This window comes from Pelodiscus sinensis, chromosome Z (assembly GCF_052426305.1).
Source record: "Pelodiscus sinensis isolate ZL-2025 chromosome Z, ASM5242630v1, whole genome shotgun sequence".
Classification (NCBI taxonomy): Eukaryota; Metazoa; Chordata; order Testudines; family Trionychidae; genus Pelodiscus; species Pelodiscus sinensis.
In genome coordinates this window covers 28,135,309-28,161,709 of record NC_143085.1, presented here as the reverse complement: position 1 = coordinate 28,161,709, position 26,401 = coordinate 28,135,309, and the positions used below count along the sequence as shown (strand labels likewise).

The following is a 26,401-nucleotide window of genomic DNA, read 5'->3' as shown; positions in this document are numbered from 1 at the left end:
TTTCAGACTCAATGGGATCAGTGTTTGGCTACACCAGTCCAACCCCCAAAGCTGGAGGAAGAGCAGTGTGCAATGGAAGGGGTGTATGGAGGGGTCACTGGTAAGCTTCACATCTGCTTCTCTCTTATGGAAGCAACTTGAGCTTCTGAGGAAACGGCAGGCTGACTTTTAGGGCCACCCTGCCACCTGAGAAGCGGGCTTGGGAAGGAAGTAACAGCTGATTACTGAGTGCTGATACTATAACACACAGATCTGCACTCAGCAAGGAAGTGCTGGAACCTGTGTAGTGGTTTTGGGGGTGGCTGGGTGCCATGGGCTGGCAGTATCACCTAACAGCGATACTCCAGTGTGGAATGCCTGTTGGCAAGAGTGCAAAGGCAATGTTGCCTAGTGGCTACAGGCCAGGGGCAGGCTGGCTCCTGGCAAGAGACCAAGGTACTTTGCCTAGCAGCAGTATTGAGGCAGTGTCATTTAGTGGAAAGCATGAAGAGGGAAGGGGAACCCGGAGCCACCCTAGTGGACTGGGTTCTGACCCAGTGCCCATCATAACAGGGCCCAGACAAAAGTCCGGGTGCCAATATCCCAAGTGTGTTCCCTGGGTCACTGCTTGCTATCATCCCAGTCCCTCCAGCGTTGTCCCTGGTGCTGGACATGGGGTCCCTCTGCTCTGGCAGTTCCCTGGCCAGCAACAGCAAGTCATTCCCTTTGGTTCCTGCAGTTGATTGGCTTCCTGTGTTGCCGCTAGGAGACTGGACTCCAGGGCTTGGTGCAGTCCCAGACTGAGCTGGATTCCTGGCACAGGGAGCATGCTCAGCAGGAACAAGGAGGTATGGCCTCTTGAGCCCAGAACAGCTCTTTAACCCTTGCATCATCGGTGTGAGGTTGTTATAGCCTGTCACAGGAATGCATGTTGGAAATGGTGTTTTTCTTAACACCATCAAGCCAATCCTATATTTTAAGAGAGGGGAAGAGTTCCCTGTCTGTGTTATTGTAACACCATGGAGATTAGTGGAACAAGTGGCTGGACTTCCCGCCATTCACGCGGTTGGCTGTATTCATGCATTCATCTCAGCCAGGAACTGATGACAGCTTAGGAGCTGCCCTGCTGTAGTTTACCGACAGTTTCACTTCTCAGAAGCAAATCTCCCATGCTTGGGGTCACAGTAGTGCTGGGAACAGGTTAGGGAAAAGTGGAGACACTTTTAAGTGGCAGGAGAAAAGTCAGTCAATGGAGAGCAAAGTAAGTTCTGCTACACGGTATCAAACCGAACTGCTGGAGCAGTGCACTCTCAGCAGTGTCCTGGTAACACAATGGGCATATTGGCAGCAAAACTAGCAAGCTGGAGAAGAGAACAGAGCTTGGAGACTCCACTGAGATGCAACACTGTGTCCGTGTCCTCCATGCTCCAAGAGGGACTGGGCTTCCCTTCCACTGGCATGCCCTCTAGGGCAAACGAGTGTAATGGCCAGGAATCACCACCTCTTTGCAGGCCCCAAGAGCATCAACACTTCCTCAGTTCTACACAAGTGGGCCCCTCCGAGTCAGCAGCCTATTATGAGCCAAGTCTCTGGCAGACCGCAGGTGGGGGCAGGGTTTAACAACAAGGAGGAGGCCACCCAAGGAACGGGCACACTGAAATTGTCTCTGGTGCAGGTACCTGTGGGCTTCTATGAAATGAAGAATGCCATGGTCCAAGGGATGGAGCACTTCAGGGAAGTCAAAGGAAACAACGGGGGATAGGAAACAAGATGGCCACATAGAGGGATGGAAAGTATGTGTGTGTGGGGGGGGGAGGTGAGACGGCCATGCTGGGGGGAGGGGAAGTTCATCTCATGCTATCCCAAGTTACATTGTGCACAGAGTCCTAATTCACATCCACGTTATATTTGTATAGGTCTCACAAAACACGCTGATTCATCCCAGTGATTCTGTCATTAGCAGCATGGTTTCTGTAGGCTTACAAGGAGACACATGACTTCTTATGCACTGTGTGAGGCTCACATGCGGGTTTCCTTGCAGCGTAGCCACCAGACCCATGGCTCCTGCACTGGGGCGGAGCCAGAGGCTCCTCACACCTGCTCTCCCCTGCCCTGTGTGTTACCTGAAATGCCCTGCCAGATCAGTGTCAGAGGATGGAACAGAGTCCTGACTCCCAGCACTGTGCTCTAACCACTAGGTAGGACTCCAGAGGTCAAAGCCATCCTGTTCCCAGGGAGGCCAGCAAGATTTGAAGGCCGAGATAGGACATGACAAGAGATGCCCCTGTCCTCCGACTCCAGCTGCTTGGCAAACACTTTAAAGCCTTCTCTCCTCGACAAGTGGAGCCAAGGGTGTGATGGGCTTTGCCACAGGCCCCAAGTTCCCTGGAGAGGCCCTGACTCTCCCTGACACCAGCAAGTCCAGCTGGAAGGGCAACCAGAGTCCCCATGTACTTCAGAACTGGCAACACTGTATGGCCCTGCTGCTGCATGTTCCCATGGCAACACCAGCTCAGCGTGAGGCACAGCGCCCTGATGAGGTGCTGGGATGCTGCAAACGTTGGGCCACGGGGCTTTCAGCACTGCCCCCTTGTCCAGGACGGGCCCTACTTACTGCTTTCCACATCCAAAGGAATGTTCATCTCAGGACAGAGGGCCCAGTATGTGCCCATCAGCTCTTAGCCAGAGCCTTTAGAGGTATCATGGCTTCCCGTGGGCATAGCCCTAGAGACTGACACCTGTAGAGCCTCCTCCAAAGGAGAAGCTTCATACCCACTGCTGGGCACACTGCCCCCTGTCCTGATACCAGCGTGCACAGGTCAAGGGAATGAAATGACCCACAATGTGGTTTCATTCGATCCAGTGGAAACCAGGAGAGAAGATCCCTTCTGCACAAAGAGAGAGAATTCCTGCTGATGCTCTCCTCTCAGCTCCGCTAAGCCAACTGCAATCCCATCAGCGTGTTCGCTGATGCCCAGCAATCTCTCCAGGGGTCCCAACCGAGAGCCCCACTGTGCATTGTCCACACTTGCACTTCAGAAAAGATGCTTCCTTCCCTGGAGCGCTTACAGCCTACATGTGCATATGGCTCTCATGCTCACACCAGCAGCTCTTCTAGCAGCACACAAAAGCCCACAACTGCTGTGTGCATCAAAGAGGAAAACCTGGCCCTCGGACAAGACCACAAAGATCAGCAATAGGGGGGAAATTACTCTGGAAATAAAAAGGGGATACTGGCAAGATACGCTGCGTGAGGTTTTCTCAAACAGTTTTTAGCTCCTAAACATTAGAAGCATGAACCGGATGCCCTCCTGCCCCCCAAAATAGAGAGGATTCCAGCTTACCATCATAGGAGAGCACATGGCCCTTCTTTCCTTCATAGATGACATGTCCTTTGGGTAAGGTATCCTCTCTCACCTTCTCCACTCTGCTGGGGTTGTCTTCTCCAATTATTCTGGTAATGGTTCCTTTGTACAGCACTTCAGCTGGGGTGCCCTTGGAAAGCCACCAAGATCCATATTTAACAGTGTCACAAGCAATTAAGTGAGAAAGCTCTCTCACACACAGGAATGCTCTGTTCCAGAAGGGAGGTGGAGCAGAGGAGAGAGAGCACAGCTGAACTCTGCTTCCTGTCAGGGCCAATAGCAAGAAATGTGCAGCTTAATTATTGATGAGGACAATCATGAGGAGTGGTAAAAGGTACGTGATGTGGGTAAGGTTGCTGGGAAGAGACAGGGGCGAGTACAATGCGGAGATGACAGGCATTGCATTCAAAGGCTCGAAAGAGACGGAGTGAGTCTGCCTTTCATTAGATCCAATTACAGAGCAGTGCAGGGTCTTTTACCACTGGGCAAAGTAGGAATGAAAACACCAGCCCATGTTGCTTGCTCCGGCCACTCTGTGCTTTTCAAAGGAAACTATCTGGTTTCTTTTCATCCCGCTGGATTGAAGGGACAGGCACTATTACAACTCTGCCTTCCCTGGGGCTGTCTTAGTCATGGCCAACACGATTTAAGCATTTTCCTTTCCCATGGGACTACTATCACTGCAAACTATTTTCTCAGATTAATACCATAGGGCACAAGTGATCACAGAAATATCGACCTTCAAAAGGGCAGGCAACCAAGCAGTTTGGGCCCAAAATACAGGACCATTCATCATTCCGTCATACCAGCTTCATGTCAGTCTAATGCTACAGACTCGAGTGGGGTTACTGGCAGAGTAGAGAGGAGAGTCGGGCCCACAGCTTTGCTTTTAAATAAAGAGAGGGGACCAGCTGTTTATGCAACTCCTGCTTCTCCATCACTCTCTTCCAAATATCCATGCAAACAGGCTAGGTGTGAGATCTGAAAAGGCATTTGGACACCCAATTCCCAGCAGAAATAATGAAAAGCAGGCGTCCAAATCCTGAAAGAAGCCTTGAATATTCTGCTGCCAAGCCTTCCATCAGTCAAGGTTGCTGTGAGTTTGCAAGCTGCTCACAAGAGCATGTGCAAGAGGGAAACTGACCAGCCTAGTTTCATGATGCAAGCTGGAGCGAGATGCAAGAAACAATCAAAACAGCTGTAAGGGTGTAATGCAGACGAGGAAAACTGAGAAGAACCTTGCAGGTGTTCCTCTAACTGTAAGTGAAATTCACCCCAGGGCAGAGAGCTGATACCAGTGACCTTCAAGTCCTACTTAAGGGCTGAGGCACCCAGACCTTGCACTGGGAAAATTTGCTTTATAGGAGTGCTGCCACTGCCAGAGCCAGGAATCTAGCTGCAGAGAATTTATCCCTTTTTTCTGTCTGGAAATTATCTGTCAACAGATTTAGATTTTGGCCTCATTTAGTTACTTGGACTCATTTGATGAATGTTTCATTGGAACAAATTTCAGCCTGCCAGGGAGCTTGTGAATGATTTACTGGGGTGCAGTATAAAAGTGCCTACACTGGTACAACTTATTCCCATGCCCCTATGGGAGTAGTTCCTTTAGGCAGGCACAGCTGAGTCTGCACTAGGGGTGTATTGCTTTCTCTATAAAACGTGTATGTGTGGACAAGTTCTGTTTACACACTGGCCTCTTTTCCGATTTACCAGGGCGCCATCCTAGTGGCTGCTCTTTTCTGGAGCATACAGGATGGAATTAGCAGGGTAACAATCCCTCACCACATGTGTCCTGGCAGCCTACCAATCCAAGCAGTGGGGTGAGGTACCAGAATGGACTTGCATTCTGCTGTTCAAAGCTATAATCCAGACAATGCGAGTCACGTCAGATGAACAGGCCACTCTGAATGCTATGAGATGTCTGTATGACTGGAAGGGGGGGAATAAGGAACCTGATTCTAACCTCGGTGCTCCAAAATCATGCTGCTTGTGGGTCGCTCTGAGAAGTCAGGACAACATGTCTCATTCCCACCCCTTTGTACAATGAGTCTTTGCTTCTTTTTAAGCAGTCAGACCAGCAGCTACGAAACTGCTTGCTGCAGAGCGTGGATAGTACGTGTCACTGTACAGATTTCAATGCCCTGATTGTCTGCTCTGATCCAGGCTCACAGAAAAGCTCAGTGCCAGCTTCCCACTGCCAGGTAAGTTTCCTTCCTGCAGCGGACGTGTTTGCAGGGGATTTGAAAGCGAGCGATGACAGACAGCTTGGGAGCAGAGCGCGCCCAATTCGATATCTGTCTTCTGGGAACCGGAGGAGTAATCTGAGATCAAGTAGAAGCCGCAGCGCTGGGAGCTGCCCCAGGAATCAGGAGCATTGCCCTCCCGTCAGGAGAATAAGCAGGATGCTGTGACGTGGGGCATCACGGGCACTGCTCAGAGATATCAAAGCCCTTTGGCCTCCACGGTACAGCTGCCAGACATGCTGCAAAACAGCTTAGCATATTAAAGCTGCTCTGAGAGTTACTTTACCATTCAACCAAACCAAAGAGGCAGCCTTACTTACCACTGCTCTTTAGTTTATATGAAGAATACAGGAATTCTATGTCAATTAATTTGCTGGCTCTGAAACAGTGTCCAATAATACGATGCCAGGATCTCTTAGAACTCTTGCCTAACCTTACTAGCCATTGTTTTTCCTCCCACCCCTACATCCTTTCCAGGAAAGGGTATTTGCCACCAGACAACAGGAAAAAACCTTCTGTGCTTATTAGCAGCTTTAAAGAGCTGAATAATGGCCAGGGAAAACTCCCCAAGGGAAAGAGATTGTTTTTATGCTCTCCACTCAGTGCTGAGCAATAGCTCACATGGCAGAATTATCCCCTACTTTGGCAGCTGCTCTTCTAAAGATGAATGAGAGATTAAAGGAAGAGTGCCTTTGTACTGGGTTCAGGACAGCCCTTTGGGCAGGGCCTGGTGAACATACTTCTGCAGCCATGGAAGGAGACTTACTGCACCAATCCCTCAGCTTCATTACCCCATTGGCATCCCATTGCCTTTAGCTGTCTTGGTCTCTCCTTCTCCAGTTTGCCCACTATCCTACTGTTCTCTTCCATCTCCTTTGCCTGCTGCACAGTGTATCAGCAAGATTAACCCCCATCTCACCTCCGCCCCTTGCTTAGGTTCACAAGAACTACCACCACATGTGAAAGGAGTTTCTAATGCAATGGCGCTGTCATGGGTAGTCGGTGAAGCCAGGGCTAGGGGAGGAAGGCCCCTAACCCCACCTACAGCCCTGCCACCTCCGCAAAGGTTCCATCCCCACTACTGGGAGGAAGAGCAGTGTGCGAGTGTGCATGCACTGCCCAGCCATGGGGAGGGGAAGAGCACATTCACCCCAGCATCCCTGGAGCAGCAGAGAGGAAAGAGGCCACTTGGCTCCAAACCCCTTCCTCCCGCCCTCAGGAGCAGCAAGAAGAGAGATGGCCAGGACCTGAGCTGGCTCAAGCTTCCCTGGCCCCGGGATCAGCAGGGAGGCAGGAGGCCACATGGCTCCTGCATCCTCAACCCTGGAACAGTGGGAACACTGGAGGTGAAGTGTGGGCAGGGCCAGGCTGGAGGTTTAGGAAGGCAAAACCTTCCCCTGCCTAAGACTCTGGACACCGACAGGCCCTTTCACCACCAGTGATATCTGTTTACTTTTGTTTTCAGCAGTCATCACTCATGGAACGAAACTGATCTTCAGAATAATCCGCCTCCTTAGTCCAAACCTGCTTCCCTTCCTCCCTGAAGACTTCCCCCTTCCCTGGCTTGCTGGCCAATCTGTGCAGATTGGGAAACAATTGGAGTGGGTGGTGATGGAGGCACAAACTCACTCTGACTCTCCCTTCTTGCCCCAGCTGGATCTGAATTCAGATCTGCAGAGGAGGGAAGATACCCACTGGGTCTGCCCCAGGGCAATTCATTTCCACCTTCTTTGCTTAGGCCTCTGAAATTCCTCCTGATGGGTCTTGCCTAAAGGCTGAGTCCATCCCAAATCAGAACACATTGCAATCATGTCTATGCACACCAGGCGACGGTCTGCTCTGACAGCAGCCATTCCTTCCCTGCACACCTTACAAACTTCACCTTAAATGCCCCCCACCTGTCAAGAGAAGGAACCTACGTGCGTGATGGATCCGCGATATGTGATGGGCGAGTCCAACGGAGGCCTAGTGCTGAGGAGTCCCTTGCTGATGCTACCTCCTGGGGTTGAGCCCAACGATGTCCCTGCAAGTCACAATAGAGCAAGCAGAGTAAGGTTGCTGAGAGGGTACGGCTCACCTGAAAGGCTGCGGAGTGGAACAAAATCCCAGCTGGTATTGACCACGCAGCCCTAGAGCCTTCAGCACAATAGCTTCATGCAGGGGCCCAGGCCACGTACTGCAGCCCCAGCTGCATTTCCCTGAGCAATCCCTGGTGTTGGGGATTAGAACAGCTAACACATCTTGATGCAGGCCGATACGTTTTATTGGAGGTACCCTTCCAGCAGCCTGGACCTTAAGAATCACTGCACCCCACTGAATTCAGGATCGGGCCCAATCATCCCATGAAAACTGGGGTTAGAAAAAGGAGAGGGGAACCCAGAAGGTTTGAGTGCTAATTCACTGTGCTTGAGAAAGGCTCCCTGGTGGTTTCTGGCTCTGCCCAGCTTGGTGTGAGTCTGAATTTCTCCTCCCCAGCTCCAAACACCAAGGCAGAGACATGCGAGAACAGTCACAAGCCCCTCAAATGGACCAAACCTCTAAAGAGACATAACTTGGGAGTTGCCTTTAGTTGGTTCCTATTTTATCTGCTTCAGTCCTGAACCAACCCACTGAATTTCCTGAATCTGGTTGAACTCATTGGGTGTTTATGAGAGACAAGTACATACACTTAAAACAGAGAGTTCTGTGCTTTTTTGTTTGCTTGTTTGTTTTTTGCACTGCAGAAAGAATTTAAAAATGAAACATTCTCTGGGTCTGTCCCTAGCATGCATTTGTGAATCTAGAGAGCTAGGTTCAGAATGTAATCGGTGCTGCTTTGCTAGCAGCTGCTTTACTTCCTTGATTAGCAAACTGCCCTTCAAAGCCAAGGAGGAAATATCTTCCCACCCATTCCGTCCAAAGCTGGATAGAAGTCTGGGCTCATATCTTTAAAAGGGGCCAGTGACTTCAGGTGTCCAGCCTCAGGCATTTTGAAGACTTGTTCATCTGTCCTCTGAAAATCAGACACACTTAAGAAGTGTTCCCTGTAAGCCGAATGCTTGGGCGGCCACCAGGGGGGATTCAGGTACCACGCAACTGATTAACAGAGCACTCACAGTGGGCAGCATGTACTTCTATTGGTAGTGCACATCTGCATATGCCTCAATGCACAGAACAAAATGTACGCCGCACGTAGATGGAAAAAAATGTAGAGGGCACCCTGCTCTTAAGGTGTTGCAGACTGGGTACCAGAAGCTAAAGAGCAGGCAAAACCACTAGTCACTTTTGAAAAGCTTGGTCTGCTTGATCCCCTTGCATTCCTTAGCAGCCTCCCTAAGAGGGACCTGGTTTCCATGGATCATTGCAGCTTTCCTGCTATGTGCTTACCCCGCAGGATGGTGCTCTCTTGGGATGTCTGCATCACCAGGCTTTCAGGCTGGTTGGCCTGGCTTCTAGGAGAAAGCTGTTCCTGCTTTATGCCAGGAAAAGGCACTAGAAAACATTAATCACACAAGACAACATTTGCACTGGTCACAACCAGACAGCTTGTGTCCTGAATTGCTCTCTGCTTTGTGTGTGTGTGCGCGTGCGTGCTCAGTCTTTAATTGTACGCAGTTTCACATTCACAGTTGCTGAAAGAAACATGTCCTAAATAACCCTAGGTCTCCTTGCAGCTGCCGCTGCTTCCGAGTAGCAGATCACACAACTACAGATGATAAAGGAAAACTCATATTGCTGTTCTCCCTTCCGCAAGGGCATCGTTCAAGGTCTCCCGGCAGGGGTTCCTGAAATCTCTTCCTGCCCTGTGCTGCATCCCAGCCCCACAGCAGACCAGAGTCAAATTCACAGACCATGGCAGGATTTAATGCCATTGCTGGGTTTTTCAATAGGGTGAATAATTCTAAGTCTATTAACAGCTGTAACTTTGCAAACTCAGAGAGGGAAACTCAGATCTCAGCTACAGGACTTCAGTGGCTCACTGAGGAATTCCCTGCCCTTTGCAAAGCATCGTGCAGCTGGAACTACTGGGACTGAAAGCTCAGCTGCCGTCTTTGTGAATGCATCAGCCGTTGACTTCTGCCATAAGAAGAATACTGGACTAATTGTCTGATCTGCTGTGGTAGCCCGATGTTCTTAAGAGCTGAGGGGCAATAACCTATCTCCTGAAACTCACTGTGTTTTGCTCAGAGCAGCCCTGAACCAGCCCTCTGTCCCCATCACTCCAAACAACGCTACTGAGTGACAAGCAGATGGCAGAATCCACTTGAGAGGAGGAGAGCTGGGAATGGGCTCTGTATAGCACTGGGCAGGCAGGACATGCCCACAGAGCACTCTCACGGATGGCTTACAACATGCTTTCTCCAGTCCCTGCAGTGCTTAGGACTTTAATCCCTTGCTGTTTCCAAATCTGCAATCTGAACATTTTTGTTGCTTCCTTCAGGCCATTTATTGTTTATCCTACCAGCTTTGGCAAATGTCAATACATTTCCTTCCTTCAATCACACTGCTAGCTTGAAGGTATTTTTAGTCTGAGATCATGCCCCTGACTGAGTCTTCTATTTTCCTAGACTGTTGGAATGTAGCTCCCTCTGCCTCTCTTCTTAGGCTTGGTTAATCCTTTTAGTGGTGGTGTTCCCCTTTGTATTTGTTCTTTTGGTGGGGGCCAAAATGGCACAAAATACCCCATGTGCAATCCCCCAGGACCAAGCACAGCAGCATAACTCCACCTCTTGAATGGCATCTCTCTCTAAGTAAGACAGCTGCACACACATAAAGATTGTGCTGGCTTTTCCCCAGCAGCCTGGCCCTAGATGTTCGTGTATGGCTTGTTGATCCTTTCCTTGAAGGTGGTCCTTGTACACAGCCATGGTCCAGGTATTCATATCCCCTTCCATAGCTAGTATTGATTCATTTCACGCTATGCAGGCTCTCTCCTTTTGCATCTTACATACCCTCCTTGGCTAACCTGAGTATGGTTGATTTCACTTTTCTCTTAATTGATCAAACTATATCAAACCTTATGAATGCCAACACCACCCTCTACTTTGGGACCTCGTTATTCCTGGTCATCACTGAATTCTTCACTCATCTGTTTTCAGTCTAGTTTGGTTATGTATTCAGGAGCTTTACAAATTTCTTTTGGTGGTGGTTGCTCTTAAAACACAAGCATTTATCTAATCACAGTCTTGATTGATACACATTGTTCCATCTTCCCATTCCTAGAATGTAAAGTAAGTGAGGCAATGCAGTGAGGCTTCCTTTCCAACAGCACCTGCTTGTTGGGATTGAACCTCTTCTCGAAGTCCATGCCTGGAAATGCCAGCCTCTCTTTGTGGGCCCTGTCCCAGGAATCAGACCTGCAGGGTCTCAAACTATGACGATCCCGGGAAGCAGCTCTCCCCCTCACCTTGGAAACGTGGAGTAGCATCACCATAACCTCTCCATGCAGCTAGCAAGCACAGGTATGAGAACTGTAGATATTAGTGCCACTGAGCAGTGTCATGTTGTTAACACTGGACCAGACACCGTGTACCCAAAGCCAGTACAGAACTGGCAGTGACAAGGAATACTTCCCCCACGTGACTGCTTTGCCAGTACATCTCCACCTTGGCGCAGGAGAAACCACAGAGAAGGGATTCAGTCAAGTCTCTCCTGAGATCGCCATTGAGTAAGCCAAAGGTGCTGGCATATCTCGTGTGCTAGGATATGTGAGCACACCACCATGCCATTTTCCATAGGTCAGCAGGCAGGAATTTCATGGTCCCTGCTGGCTGGATGAACCCTGTGAATTTGCAAAGCTCTGTATCCTCCCTTCATGACATTTGGCTCCCTAGACCAGCCCGGCCCTGAACAGAGATGGTTGGCTGCCGCTGTGCGTACATGCATGCACTTGTGTTCAGCTCCAGGCTGACGGCAGCTCAACAGCAACAGCTTAGACCATTCAACAAAAAGGCCAGCAGTGAACCCACACCAACCAGTGCCGCGTCAACAGCTTACCCAGTTTCTTAGGATCCATAGTCAATGGCAAGCCCATGGTAATGGAGCCAACAGGAACTTTTGCATGCTCAGAGCTGTACGGAGTGTGGAGCTGAATGGGCACCCCCTAAAATATAAGGGGAAAAGGTCACTGAAAGTGTGTAGTGCTCTGCTAAGAGACTTCCTAAATGGGGTGATCCCCAAGGAGAGGAAGATCATGGGGAAAAAACTTTCACTCAATTATTACACCACCCCTACACCTGGGCATCAAAATGGGAATCTATCAGGAAGCTGCTCACAACAATGCTTGAAAGGATTTTTATTGATAAACGTTGATTTCACCGCACACACAAACGGAAGAAAAAAATATTCCCATTGCTAACAGACCAATTTGCAAATAGGCAAAGAAAGAAAAGTGCTGCTTGAGAATTTAGGAGAGGTTGATTTCAGGGTGTTTCCTTTGTATTTTTTGACTGGAGAGGTTAACAACTGGTGTTTTAATGGTTATAAAGCTTTAGCTTTTTCAGTCTCAACCCCTGTAGTCATTAAATAGTTGTCTAATCCCTCCATAATTAACTACAACTGTGACCATTTAAAATTGACAAAAAGTGAAAAAAATGCTTAAAAATAAATATTGATATTATCCACTGAAATTATAAAACAGTAAAAATCAAATTCTGCTAAGCCAGGTCTTTACTAAACAGCGAGGTCTCTTTCCTCACATACCTCTGAGTACCAGATCACTGAGATACACCTTACCTGAGAAATAGAGCCAATGGGCCGCTCCAGAACAGACAGGTGTTTGGTGGAAGAGATGAGAGGGGGAGGATTGGAGATGTTGGACAACCTTTGTAGCCCAGGCCGAGAGCTCTCATGCAAATTTAAAGGGATCGGGTGAGCTATTGACAAAACATAAATATTATTACGGATTGTTATTTGTATCGGAGAGACAGAGACCAGCAGATACCAAGGGGGAATGGAAACAGAGGCCAGATACAGAGATTCTATAGGCCGGCTGGTTCTAACTGTAGCTTTTTTGGCATTGCAGCCATTAAGCCAGTGCATCTCCCATTGCATTCTGGGCTCTGTAGTTCCAACACCCCATTGCATCTCTGTATTGTAGATGGGATTGTCTACTCCACGCTAGGCAAATCAGATGGAGTTTCTAGGCTCCTGGCATGGAGCTTTTGAAGGGCAAAGTTTCAGCAGTTTTCTCAATCAGAAAGAAAACAGCTGCGTGGATTTACTACACAAGGTAACCTTGTGACTGAGACAAATACCATTTGACCTTTCATGCCATACAACCCCAGCCACTAGACTAAACTGACTTCCCCTGAAGAAGAACCCAAGCCTGTGCTCACCTGGTAGATTGTACTGAAATACATGTGTCTCAGTCTGTGGGGAGGTTTTGATCACATCCCGAGATGACACTTGGTAGGGCAACACAGAAGGCCAGCAAGAGGTGGCTATCTGCTCTCCACTTAGCTTTTGTCCCTCTGTGAGTGATGAGAAATGCACTGTTTTTTCTGCAAGGAGAAAAAGCACAGAACAGCTTGTCACACCTGTGAATTTGCACATCCAAACACAGTATTGCAAATCAGCAAGATCTTACAGAGATCTGCAAAGGGAAACAACAAAAAAGGCTCCTTTCCTTTGGTTACAGCTTGCCTGCAGGGTGATTTACCACATGACAATCCAGGGTGTGACTCTATCGTGCACCTGTTTGCTGCCACGAACTCATCCTGTGGACACTGCTACCATACCATGAAAGCCCCAGAGCATAGCTGAGCAGAAATGTACTACACTGCATTCCAAGGCTTTCATAGCCCATATGAAAACCTACCACATGGCAAATCCCAGGGTCGAAGTGTCTCAGACGGCTTGCACAGTAACTCACTGTATTGACAAGCCCATAGTGTGCATGAAAAAGGCCTGAAAAGTGCCCAGGTCATTTTTGAAAATGGGACTTTGGTGCTTTTGGAAATTTTACTTTGAGGCCCCATTTCAGCAAAGCACTTTAGCACATGCTTAATTTAAGCATCTGTGGCTAAACAACAGGATCCATAAAGCTGTCCGTGTGCCTACGTACTTTGCTTCATTCATTGGGGCGTCTGTCATTCACCGTGAAAGGTCTTACAGACATCTTCAACAGGGCTCAGTGGATACTGAGAAGGGTCTGCCACTGCTCTGACTGACACGGATTCCACACCAGCTGACCTCAGTAGTGTGACTCCAGATTTACACCCACGTGAGCAAGAGAAAAATTACAGACAACATTTTTAATCAACTAATATGCCTAGAGCCAGGCCAGAGCCAGGCCAGAGCAGGCCAAAGTCCTTCTGATTACCAAATCCAGAGACTAGAGCCCCAAAGAGGAGCACAGAAAGGTGAGATTGCAGAGAGCTCTCTACCTTGGGTGGGGATCTCAATCTCAAGATGATGGTTATTTTTTCACTAAGCACTAGGAAATTGTCCAGAGGCTTGATCCACCTCATCTCCAGCGTGCTAGTGATAGCTTGGATCTTAGGTGGGGCATGTAGCATCACCAATATTGCAATAAAATATGGAAACACCATTAAAGAATGGAAGCTAACTGTGAGCAATTAAAGTTCCTGGGAAGAGACTTGAAACCCAGAATAAAGGTGTCAGCTGCCAAGGCAATATTTCTCAGGGTTTGCAGTGACCGTATATTCTCATATACCCGGGACAGCTGTAGTTTATGAGTTACAGTCAAAGGCAGATGAAGATCAGGGCTGGCTTTGCACCCAATTCAGACATCTTTATAAAAAAAGATACTTCTGGTACAACCACAAGTTAATGGGCTTGCCTTAAGAATAGTTCAGACTAGATAACCTAATGGTCTCTTTGGGCTTTAAATTGAATTAAGGTGGGCAAATAAGGGTCAAGATTTACAGACAGACTCTAGTGATTTTGGGTGCCCATATGAGACACAACAAAGAGGCTCAGTACTTCTTGAAAATCAGGTCCTCTTAGGGTGCACGACCAATGACACTTCAAAGCACTAGTCAACAATATATTTGCCAACATCTCTTACTATTAGTTCAGCAGAACCTTGGGCAGGAGTGGGAGACCTTTGTAGGATACTGAATGTTGCACATTAGCAAGTGAGGAGAGGCACAGTGAAAACACGGGAAAATGCACTTTGTTTACAAAGTCTTTTAGTTGCAGTTATCTAGCCAAAGTTCTGCACTGGGCTGTGGAAAAGGATGGTTCATTAGCAACATGAGACCTCTACAGCTCTGACTCTGTTATTAAAGCTGTGCTGATAAATGGGATGAGATGAATGGCTATCAAAGGGCCCATTCAGAATAATATTAGTGAAAAGGTGCATGAGCACCTGCTGCGCTCAGGCACTGAGGGCTAGAATTCTGGGCCCTTCACATGGTGATGGAAAGAATCTATCAGCATCAAGTCCATGTGCATATCCACGCACAGAGTCTTTCACAGAACATCTGCACTGCCAGGGAAAGTGTGACCGATTGCTCTGGAGATGCATACCTGTTTGGGCTTTAATTGACTTAACATGAGTCAGTGATGGCAGGAGGGAAGACATGGAGGACTGGGCTTTAGGGTGGGCTACATGCCCCAGAACAAGACCCCAAGCATGCACTCAGATTGCAAGCATGCCCCAGGGTCTGTGCTGCTCTCTATACTACTGCTGACCCACTCTGTCTGGATTAAAGCCAGTGCAGATATAACCACCTGCACTACATTTACACCTTAAACTTGAGTGTAGATGTATCCCCACATTCCAGAAGGAGTGGCTAAACCTTAGAATCAAAATGCCCAGACTCCCCATTTCATATGGATCAATTCACCCTCCCAGCTGAATTGGATCACTCCATTCTATTCTCCATGAGGGATTTTGGGGGACATTTTTAAAAATAAAGTCCCTTCCTGTTCCACATGTGAACATCCAACATCCTGTGGCATCTTCCCCCAAGAGGAAGGCGTTTGTCCTGAGACACAAGTGTCCTTTGTCCTAACTGCTGTGTGGTGCACTGCATACTGACTGGCTGCTGTGCTCTACACCAGAGGCAGCCACATTGCAGTGGTGATGTCTGTATATTGTAGCCTGGCCAAATGGCGATGGATACCCAAGATACTATTGGCCAAGGACACATGCACCTGGGATGTATGGAGATCTTGGAAAAGTGGTTCCTCCTCCCACAGGAGCTGTTCCTGAACACATGCCGCTGTGAAATCTGTGAAATGTGGCCAGTTTATTATTGACTCCACATTTCAAACTCAGCCAGGTTTTGATAAAATAGCACTTCTCCTGGGAAGAGTTCCCATTACCATTTGTCAAGCCCCTGAAATCAGAGCTGAGGAGTTGGAGTGTGTATCATCCATCATCCAAATTAGCGCTTTTGGCTTCCAACCTCCCAAAAGGCCAAGTGAAACGAGTGATTAAATCAATAGAAAATACATCGCTGGCTTTGAAACTGCCCTGCAATAGCAAAAATAGGCATGATGTCCACTCGGCAATGAGGGAAAGGATCCATCTCTCTAACAGCATGTGATCACCCTGCCCCCTGCCACAGCAGCACTGTCTGAGCACCTTGGGAGGAGATACTCAACTGGCAGGCCTCCAGACAAATACAGCCCAATCGAAGGTCTGCAAGGGGCAGCCAACGCCTTGGCTGGGATGAGATGTTCATGTTCAAGACTGTGCTTTGAAGTGACTCCAGGGTAGTGCGAAATGTGTCTGTCTCTGGAGCAGTTGCAACAGTTCACGCTTTCTTATCAGGCAGGGTCTTGTCAATCTGATTGCCTGGAGAGATATCACAGCTTTGTGTAGAGCAGAAACAGCTGCTTTTACAAGACCAGCTCTCTGCAAGCAACTGGCCTGGACCACTTTTCACTTATGGAGAGGTGGGATCACACCACTTCTTTCACAGCAGTACAAGGAATACACCCGAGTTTAACACAAGGGCCTAAGGAGGCCCACTCTTCCTCACAGCAGTTCAGGGCGCAGATGGACTACTGGGGCATGATCACTTTAACAGGATGCTCCCCTCCACCCACCCCTTTCACTGCTTTGCCACAACTGCTTTCCCACAACCAACTGGCTATTGTACTGCCTCCCAGACCTGCTACTGGTGCCCTTTCCTCGACAGTTCAGAGCCAGGCTTGAGTCCCTGGGTGAAATGCTAGCACCATCCAAGGCAAAAGTTCACTGGCTTCAAGGGGGCAAGGATTTGACCCCTCTGTTCAGATGTCTCTGTGAGCTAGCCCAGAGGTAGCTGGGTTCTGACCTAAGCCAATCACTTACTGTCAGAATGGCATGTGGTTCTCCCACTTTCTTGGATGTGTGACTGCTACAAAAAACTGTGTCCCCAGGCACATGGGGTATTGAGCTTATCTTATGGCGAGCAAGGCAAGTAAGCACCTGGAAGCCAAGACCTGATACCTTTGGCACCAGCTGCTCCTCCTGTGTTCCTGGGCAACCTTCTTTTACCTCTCTGCCCAAGCCTCCCTATCTGTGCACTGGGAATGATACACAAATTGCACAATGCAATTAGTCAAGCTAATCTCTGCAGCAGGCTCACAGGATTCAAAGTGCTAGGTGAGAGGCATCAGCAACACTGGCACAGTTCTCCAAGCCAGGCACTCTGCAGAAAGCAATGCTGCATAAATCTGTATAGATGTCCGGTCTGCATGTGAATGAAGCAGCCATCAGGTTACAGAGTTTAAAGGTCACTCTGGCACCTGATTTTTCAGGCACTGGTTTCCACACACTTCCACATGACAAGGAGGCCTCTCTCGTTTCAGGCCGTCCCTCTTTCTTCCCTGCTTTTGGGTCCTGTAATCACACAGTGCAAAACCTGAGGAGGCAATGAACCAAGAATCCCAGTGCAGTGGGAGCCCAGAGAGGAACAGTGTATTGGGGTTCCATGCTAAAAGGAGCTGTCATGAGAGTCGGGCCAGCCAGGGGACTCGACACAAAGCTGTGTCTGCTCTGCATTGCAACGTGCATCAGCAGAGGCATAGCCCGGATCCCTTGAACTATGGAGGAAGTACTGGAGTGTAATTGAGTCTGGGAACGAGCATATGAAAGTGAGAGTGCAGATGGCAGGATAGGACAAGCCGGAAAGCCTTCATGAGACAGGTAGCCATCATGTGACTTACGGAAGTATCTGGTTCCTTTAAGGTGAACAGCTATATTCCTTACATTCAGATTGCTTTATTGTCCTGTTGCTAGTCTATCCGGCTATGTGTGCTGTTATTTATTACCATGAAGAAAGCCAGCTGGCAGCACACCAGCAATCAGCTCTTCTAGGAAGTAACTCATTCTGCAACACTACTCTAACAAAGAGGCCAACGCACCACTTATCAGCTTGGTGAAACCTTGGCTGACAAAAGTTGAACTTACATAGCTGCTCTTGTGACCCAACTTTTCAAAAACAACTGAGAGCAAATACCAACAAATTCTTCTAATCAGTGTATTTTTTTGTCCCTCCTGACAGAGAGAAATTTCATGGCTGCAAATAAAATTCCTCTGTCCAGCTGCAGAGCCAAGAGGGTCCTTGCATCCCCAAGGCCTAGATTTGCTACCTTAGGGTATGTCTCCACTAGCCCCCTAGTTTGAACTAGGGAGGCTAATGAGGGCGACTGAAATTGCAAATGAAGCACGGGATTTAAATATCATTAGCCTGTTCCCGGTAGGTCGCCATTTTGGAAATTGACTAGCCCTGAAGAACTGCCGGCGTCTACACGGCAAAGAAGGGCGATTCTGAAATAAACCCCTTACTTTGAATTAACATGGAATGAGGTTCGAACTAGGGGGCTAGAGTAGACATACCCTTAGAGACAATGGCCTTTGGGACAAAGGTGCCGAATCTTAAGGTTGTGATGGGTGTGACACCATGCACAAAGCTGCAGTGACGCAGCGCAATGGTGTATTACTCCTTCCCATGCACGGTCAGGCCACAATGAACAGCTTCCTGCTCCCTGCCACCTAAAATATCACCTATGAAGGGGTTTCTGTCTCTAAGGATCTGCGGCAAACCATTTCCTGCGAGTCATGCTTGTGAACTCTTGATGATATGGAGATTGCAGTATCCCACTCATGGCAGGGCTGCGAGCAGTACACTTGGTGATACACAGGCTGTTGCAGCTTCTTGGCACTACAGAAATGTTTATGTGAGTGCAATGGTCTCTTCCTCTAGATCTGGAAGGTCTGGGGAAGAAGGTACAAGCCCAGGCACCCGTCAAGAAACCAGTGGCTTTGGAGCCAGGCCGAGAGCTTTGTCCCATGAGTTTGGTTAGCTGATGTCTATCTGTTAACGTACCATGTATCATCACAACTCACGGACCCTGCCCTGCAAGGTGCCAAGCTGCCTCCATTCTAACTGCACTCATCATGCTACAGGATCTGGTCAGCCTCAAAACCGACTACACCCAACCCCTCTCCTAAGGATGCAGGGGTTTAAAGAGCACAGGCCAGGCCACATTTCCAATGAGAAGGAGCTTTGAAATTGCCAATAAAAATACAACAGCATTCAGTTCCCCTAAGCCTTACCTTCCACGGGCCTATCCCTCCCAATGCTCCACAGTGGGAAGCTGTGAATTGTTCATTAAGCATCCAAGCCGCATCAGAGTTATCCCAAGGGAAAGGCCTGGAGAACCTTTAGAGGAAGCCCTGGACGGCAAGTCACAGCATTAGCATTGATTTTAAATGGAAGAAAGGCCCCATTCTTTGTAAAAAGCAAACAAGGTAGAAAAGAGTGACTGAGCCCAGCGCTCTGGCATGCTCCAGGACCCCAGCTCTCCAAAACGCCAACCAAGGCAACCTCCCCATCCTCAGTGTTGAACACTATTCCAGGATTTGCTGCAGGTTCAAGAGGCACGATGCACCGCCCCATGAACATGGCCAATTAAATCCTGTGTCTGCACGATTCTGCTATGCAACACCATCAGCCTTTAAGCTAGCTTCCACCTGCAAGAGAACTGCTGTCCCGGCTCTGTGAGATCACCTACAGATGCATCTCACCTTCCTTGTCACCAACAACCGGGCTCCTGCTCTGTCCTCTGGGGCTACTGCTTGGCTGCTGCTCCTGCTCTGGCTGCTGCTGCTTGCTTGGGGCCACATCCTCTCGGGCAGATTCATGGGCTTTAGTGATCTGCTGCTGGTAGAGGGCCAAGGCATGGTGAGGCACCTGGGGCTTCATGCTTCCACTCTGTGACGTCCCGTCTAGGAATCCCTCGGAAATCTACAGCGGGAGCAGAGAGAATGGGATGGGAGAAGCAGGGCATATTGTGGCAGCTGTTGTGAACATCCATGAGGTTTTCTCCCTAACACAAGACCTCATCTCCTTTCTGGGGAGCTTCTCTCCCACCACCTCTGCAGACACACAGCTCAGTTCCCCAGGTTATGCTCCAAGGGTTTTCTAACCAGGCTACTGCGCTTCCTAGCACAGGAAGCAAATGAGAGCGAAACAGCATGTTTAGCTTTGGCTGCAAGGCTGTCACCCTGTTTGGGGAATGCTTTGGGGAGCCTCTGATTTGGCTGGTCTAAGGATTGTGATCTGTAGCTCAGGCCTGGAAACTTATAAGGGGTTTCAATGCTATGCACTGATCTCAAGTCATGTGGTGGAGACGCGCGAAAGGACAATGTGAGCTTTTTGTTTGTAACTCCCTCTTCAGATCACCAAAGCACAACATGAGTTTGGCCATTTCCCACTCTGCAAGCACTGCTCCCCCGGCTTAAGTCTGATGAAGAATAATTAGGCTGGCTTCCCCGTCCCACTTCATAGTGAGAGCCCCCAGCAACAACGATCAGAGTGGAGAATGCACCTTCTCGGGGGGCTGCTGCTAAATAGCTAAGCGGGTGGAACACAGAGAGGATTTTGGTGGGACCAACCAAAATGGCACCTCTCTCTCGGCTGATGTGGAATTACTGATTTCAGTGACCCCTGTGGAATTCGAGAGTAGCACGTCAGCAGTGCGGCTCTGGAGCTGATGTGTAACTGCACTTGCAATCTGGCCCTTTGCATTGGGAGATAAAGGAAAGCACAGGCTGTGAAAAGTGTGCATGGCTGGGTTTTTCCCAACGAAGGCAGCCTGCGGCTGGGCAGCAGTGACAAGGTTTCTTAAAAAGAAACTTGTGATACAATCCAATATCTACAGGGAACTTTCTCAGAAGCTAGGCAGGAGCTGTCTACACTCATTGGCTCCCCCGTGCCCTTCGCACAACATTCACAGAGAACTGTGCCTGACACCCTGGGGTTATCACCCATCCATGGAAACACAGCTCTGGGCCCATGCTTGAGCACTGATGCCCACTTCCAGTCTCATTCTTTCACACATGATCCTTGTGCAAACATCAGAAACCCAGCACCCACACGGGAACAGGCAGGCACACACAAAGGCAGGCAGACACCCGTGCACAACTGTGCACAAGGCAAACTTTTGCTTGGTGCCCTCAGCCCCATGGGACGCAGAACTTGGAGGGGAATGAGCCTCTTTCCTGGAGCAAAACGGAATCAGCTGAGGTGAGTGTTTGGTCTGGTACTTACGATGGGGGGGATGGCAGCAGCTCTCTGCTTCAGCTGCTTCAGGTCCAGTGGTTTCTGAGGGGAAGAGTTCAGCCGGGCATCAGCGGTAGCGTTGAGAAGGCTGGGCCGTGGAGACAGCAGCCTGTACAGAAACACACACGTCTTTAGGAGTCATCTACTTCGTATCGCCACACGCGCAGATGCTCCATAGCCTGCACAGCCAGCCTGGGAGGTGGCGAGGGGGTAGGGGAAGCTTTTATTTTTTTTAAATTATGACTCTACAAGTTATTGTCCTCTTCAGCATAGAGGAGCCTGTCACATCGACACGTGGGACCGTGTATGTGTCACCCCCAGTGGATGCACATTCCAAGTCACCTTCCCCCCAGGAGCCTGATCCACTGAAGAGGTGAGTGTTACTGGCCCAGCTGAGGAGTCCTGGCTTTTCAGCTCACACTCTAGCAGCTGGTGCTTTTTGCGCTAAAACCTCAGCCAAGCTGGAAGCCGCCACTTGTACGATAGATTTAGTCTATCCCAGGTGAGCGCCACCCAAATCTCAGGATTGGCCACCTGCAAAGAGCTGCTTGCTGAATAAATGGTGCTTCAAGGTGCCACTGTTTGCCTTGTTGCATCAGAGAGACGCAGTATCAAATGTACGGGTACATGGAGCTCTTACTTGCTAGACCTTGATCTGCCAGTAGTGATAAGTAGCACAAGCCCAGACCATTCTACTGAGAAACGGTGGCATTGCTAATGACAACTGCGCAGGGAGCACTGGCCAGCATCCAGCACTCTTCCCTTCCTCAGTAAACAGCACCCACCTTAGGAGATAACAGAGCCCTGTTATCATGGCACACAGGACAGCCTGTGACAGTCAGAGCTGCACAGCTGCAGTGAGAAAGGCAGAACGGGATAGGGAGCTGGGATCAGACAGATACCAAAAAGGAAAAGCAGGCTGATTCCTGCCTACCTTCCTCAGAAAGGTACGACTCAAAGAGGGCCCCAGGTGGAAGTACGCAGAGCTCAGTGGGCCTGGCTACAATTTCATGTACCCATGAGTAATGCTTTTGAAGCCCAGGGAAGAATCAGTGCCAACACAGGATGCCAGTTAGTTAGGAAGTCCGGGAGGTTGGCCCTGTTCCCAGCTGAGGCTCCAGGGTTTTCCCAGCATGTGAAATCATAAGCAGGCAGAGGGTCTGGGATCTCTTTGACAGTGAGAGAGCCGAGGTCGCCCTCTGGATTCCATACAGCTGAGCAGTGGGAGGAATGGAGGGCTCCGGTCCGCGGAGACAGGATCTCTTCAGGTCCCAAAGACAAGCAGTGTGTTCTGCGACCTGCTCTCTTGGCTACATTATAACTCATTGGTAGGAGACAGACGCAAAGACCAGTCCTTGGCACAATGTGCTGGGCTGGGCGCCCCCTGCTTGAGAGTGAGAGACAATACAACAGTTCCCCACTAGCACACGGTTCCCAAACCCAGCCACTCAGACGGTGCTTTGGCTAGAGCTGCCAGGACAGATTTAGCTCAGGCATGCCTCGGGCTCCCTCCTCCTCCCGGGACTAGGAGTGCCCTGTTCCCACCTCCACATCTTTGGGTTAACCCTTCAGAGGCTGGCACGCTGCCAAGGCGGAGCTCCTGAGCTTCCGTCAGGCCACTGTGTGGTCTTGGCAGGAAGCTGGCAGGGCCTGTGGTGCTTGGAGGGAGGGGTGGGTCTGAGTCACACTTGGCCTGGCCTCATGCCTTGGAAGCACTGCTCTGCTTCCCTTCTCCCCCAGTCCTGCTGCTCCTCCGGGCTGGGCACCATAGGGACTCCAGGGCATGTCTATGTCTCTCTGTGCATGTGTCTCCTCAGATTACCCAGCGGAGGGAGAGGAAGGGAACAGGAGCAGTCAGAAAGCAGAGCTCTCCTTGGAGGGGAAGGGAGCCTAAAATCAAGCTGCCTTCAGTGCAGAACACAAGAGGGGGCAGAAAACTCTCCCTCACTTTACAGTGGCCCCAAGGCTGCAGTGAAGCACACACTAATGTTGCCCTGTCAAACACACTACTTCCCAGCCCCTGCACAGGGCTGCCTTCCTTACCAGGAGAGCTGCTGCCTGTCTTAGTGAATGGCCTGGCCACTGGTTTATACCCCGGGGTCTGTATTCCCTGGGCTACTAGGCTGCATGGGGCACAGATTCACAATCATGGTAGTGAGCTGCATGACCATGTACCAGTGTGATGGAGCAATGCAGCGCAGGCTCCAGGGTAGGTCTGTCATTGGCCTTGTGGGAGCACGGTGAGTGCTAACAGCACAAGCATTTGGGATCACCCTGTTACTCAGGGCAACTGCAAAGTGACACCGTTCCCAAGTATTATTAGGCTCACTCAGGCCATGTCTATAGTATATGGAAGATCGATGTGGTTGATCTTCTGGGGTTTGATTTATTGGGTCTAGTAAAGACCCGCTAAATCAAATTCAGAGGGCGCCTCTATCGGGACTGGTACTCCTGCACCTCACAATCTCCTGCTGTGTGGTTGTTGATTCCAGCTATGTAATTAATATAGCTGGAGTTGACCTTCCGCTCTACGAAGGTCAGAGTGTCTTTTCGTGGCAAAGCTAAACCCTCCTCCTGCCCCAGGGAAGTGGGAAAGGCTCATGCCAGAGAGGGGAAGAGATGTGCCCTAGGGAGCGAGAGCTCTTGGCTCCCAGACTAGTGCCCAGACCACAGGACCAAGCCTCTCTCTGACACCTGTCTTCTCTCTCCTGAAGAAGAGCTGGTGAAGCAGCCCATAAGGTGAAGGTTAAAGCACGTGCTGTTTATCTGAGCTGCTGACTGCTCTTTCTAGTCTATAAATTTCAAGGTCATTCTGTGTTCTACCCTGGATAATAAACAAGTCTGGCTAGGCCATGTGAGGGGAATAAATATATCTTTGTGCTGAGCTCCTCCCTTCCCCGCCCCCTGCCCTTGCTCCATTCCCTCCCTACCAATCCTTCTCCTGCAGGATATTCTGGTTACAAGGCAGGACCTGCGAAACGCACAGCCTCGGATTCCCCCCAGGAGCCTGGCACAGTTGGTCTCAGAAGAAAAAAGGAGAAGGGGGGCCACATCAGAGCTGCCAGGGGAATAAATGCACAGCATTTACCAGGGGTGGTGTATCGATAGCTAGAAGCTCGGCTGCTATGAAAATGTAAAAGCCCCATGCCCCACAACAGTTATGCAAGGCCACTGATAGGGACCAACTACTTCCAACTTTGGCCACAATTTTTAAGTGATTGGTGATTTTGGGGGCCTCAGTTTTTGGTGACTCCTACCAGTGGGTAGGAATCCTGATTTTCAGGCTGGGCCATGCACCCACTTCTTTTCCCTTCCAGCCCTGAGCATTCAAATCATTCCTTGCTTTTGGACACTGGCCCCAGATTATTTTCTTTTTTTTAAACCTTTCTCCCCCTCTGAAAATCAAATTCTGTTTCTTTCCTAGCAAACGTAGCATCCAGACCAGCACTGATGCCAGACATGATGCTGGGGACATCTCCTCCACCCAGCCTCCAGCGGCTCAGAAGAGCTCATTATGCCGCTAGTGAGAGCTGCCAGTTTACAATAGATACAAATTCTGCCAAGTGGGGAACTCCTCAAAATCCCTGGAGCAAGGGAGCACACAGTCCCCTTGCAAATTCACAGACCGATTGATTGGGGAGCTGTCAGGGAGCCAGGGGGCACTTCACTCAGGAGTGCTGCTGAAGCCAAAGCACCAATTTAACTCGCAGACTCTTCAACAGCAGCTGCAGGGATATCAAAATGCAGGCCCAGATTCGGAAAGTCTGGCTCACATTCAGCAGCATTTTGCTCCGCAAATGGCTTCACTGGACAGGACTGATTTTCTAAAGGTCCGAGCACCCAGAAGCTCCCATCTGAAGGCGGAGCTGGCCAGCTCTTCAGTTGCAGCCGCTTTACAACTGTTGAGGGTCTGGCCCCAGACACGCATGAGCTGAAAGGGGCTTTAGAAGTCCAGATTTAGGCACCTGTTTTTTTGTGTTTTTTTTAAATCCTAATTGATCCCTTTGAGCTTTGCCTTCCCCATCAGTAAAATGGGGCTAAGAACAGCTGTCTCACTCAGGTGCCAGGAGTTAATTCAGGCTTGAAGCACTGGAGATGCTCAGATTCAATGAATCAAATATAATTCATAGTGTTAACAATGTCTGTGAATTAGTGTAAACTGCAAATGCACTTAAATGAATACTTTCATCCAGGGCCAGATTAACTCTTCTAGTACCTGGGGCTATTTGATTTTGTGGGGTCCCTTAGGTTCCAGGAGGAGCCAAAAATGAAGAGTTCAAAGTGCAGGTGTGGGTGAGGACTGTGACTGGGTCTGCAGGCTCTGGGGTAAGGCTGAGGCATTTGGGGTACAGGAGAGGGCTCCAGGCTGGGGCCAACGGGTTTGGAGTGTAGGACAAAGATTCAGGGCAGGAGGTGGGGATGCAGGTTCTGGATGGGAGTTAGGGCGCAGGAAGGGGCTCAGAGCTGGAGGATGGGATCGGGTGTGGGGTCTGGGAGGGAATTACAGGACAGGAAGGGGTTAGGGCAGGAGGTAGGGGTCTAGGAGAGAGTTAAGAGTGCAGGAGAGGGCTCAGGGCAGGAGGCTGGGGAGGGGGGTGGGGGATGGGTGAGTGAGCGGGGGCTCTGGGATGGGGAAGGTGTCCCTAGTGAGGGAAGGGGGCAGGTGGCTCTATGTGTTGCGCTTGCCTGCATCTATCACTCCCCACAGCTCCTACTGGCCACAAATCCCAGTCCATGGTAGCTGCAGAGGCAGAGCCTGCAGGCGAGAGAAGCACATGGACAGAGGACACTTCCTGACACTTATAGCTCCACTGGAGGAGGATGGGGAGAATCGCAGTGTGAACCCCTTTCTTAATCCAGTCCTGCTCATGTCCAGCTCTACTCGCTGGGAAATCAGCAGACATCACTTTGCTATGGAAACTACCTCTCTGTAAACTGTACTCTGGCCATTTCCACATCTAATCTGCACGCATGCAGACACCAGGACACCAGTTTATACACATGTACCTCTCATTCCCAATTTTGGGTTGCTCCCTCTAGGTATTGACAACCAAGCCCTAATAAGCTGAGTGATGGAAAAATCAGCAAGGGAAGGAAATACAGGCTCACTGTGCACATCTTGCCTGATTCAGCCCACAGGGCTGGGTGTGAATGCCCCCCAGCAAAATGACAGGATGAAAGATTAGGACTGAACTGGAAAAGTGGGACACGTGGCTCCAATGGGGAGGTAATATCCCATTTAATCAGATAACTGGTTAAACATTAAGTGTAAGCACTTAAATAAGGTGGGTAAGGAAGTCAT

The 26,401-nt window shown here is 49.6% G+C and overlaps 1 protein-coding gene across 30 annotated transcripts in view; it reads right to left on the bottom strand.

The window, feature by feature from the left end:
* The window catches only part of NCOR2 (nuclear receptor corepressor 2), a 511,248-nt gene that overhangs the window by 51,165 nt on the left and 433,682 nt on the right, over positions 1–26,401 (bottom strand). For 28 of the 30 annotated variants that reach the window (XM_075898492.2, XM_075898501.2, XM_075898481.2 and 25 more), the window contains 8 exons: positions 21,088–21,208; positions 19,563–19,782; positions 12,907–13,071; positions 12,305–12,444; positions 11,567–11,672; positions 8,957–9,061; positions 7,510–7,613; positions 3,324–3,474 (listed from right to left, as the gene is read on the bottom strand). In XM_075898492.2, the coding sequence (XP_075754607.2) occupies positions 3,324–3,474; positions 7,510–7,613; positions 8,957–9,061; positions 11,567–11,672; positions 12,305–12,444; positions 12,907–13,071; positions 19,563–19,782; positions 21,088–21,208 (1,112 nt within the window). The remainder of the gene's footprint in view (positions 1–3,323; positions 3,475–7,509; positions 7,614–8,956; positions 9,062–11,566; positions 11,673–12,304; positions 12,445–12,906; positions 13,072–19,562; positions 19,783–21,087; positions 21,209–26,401) is intronic. The other 2 variants (XM_075898490.2, XM_075898508.2) reach the window with 1 other exon arrangement.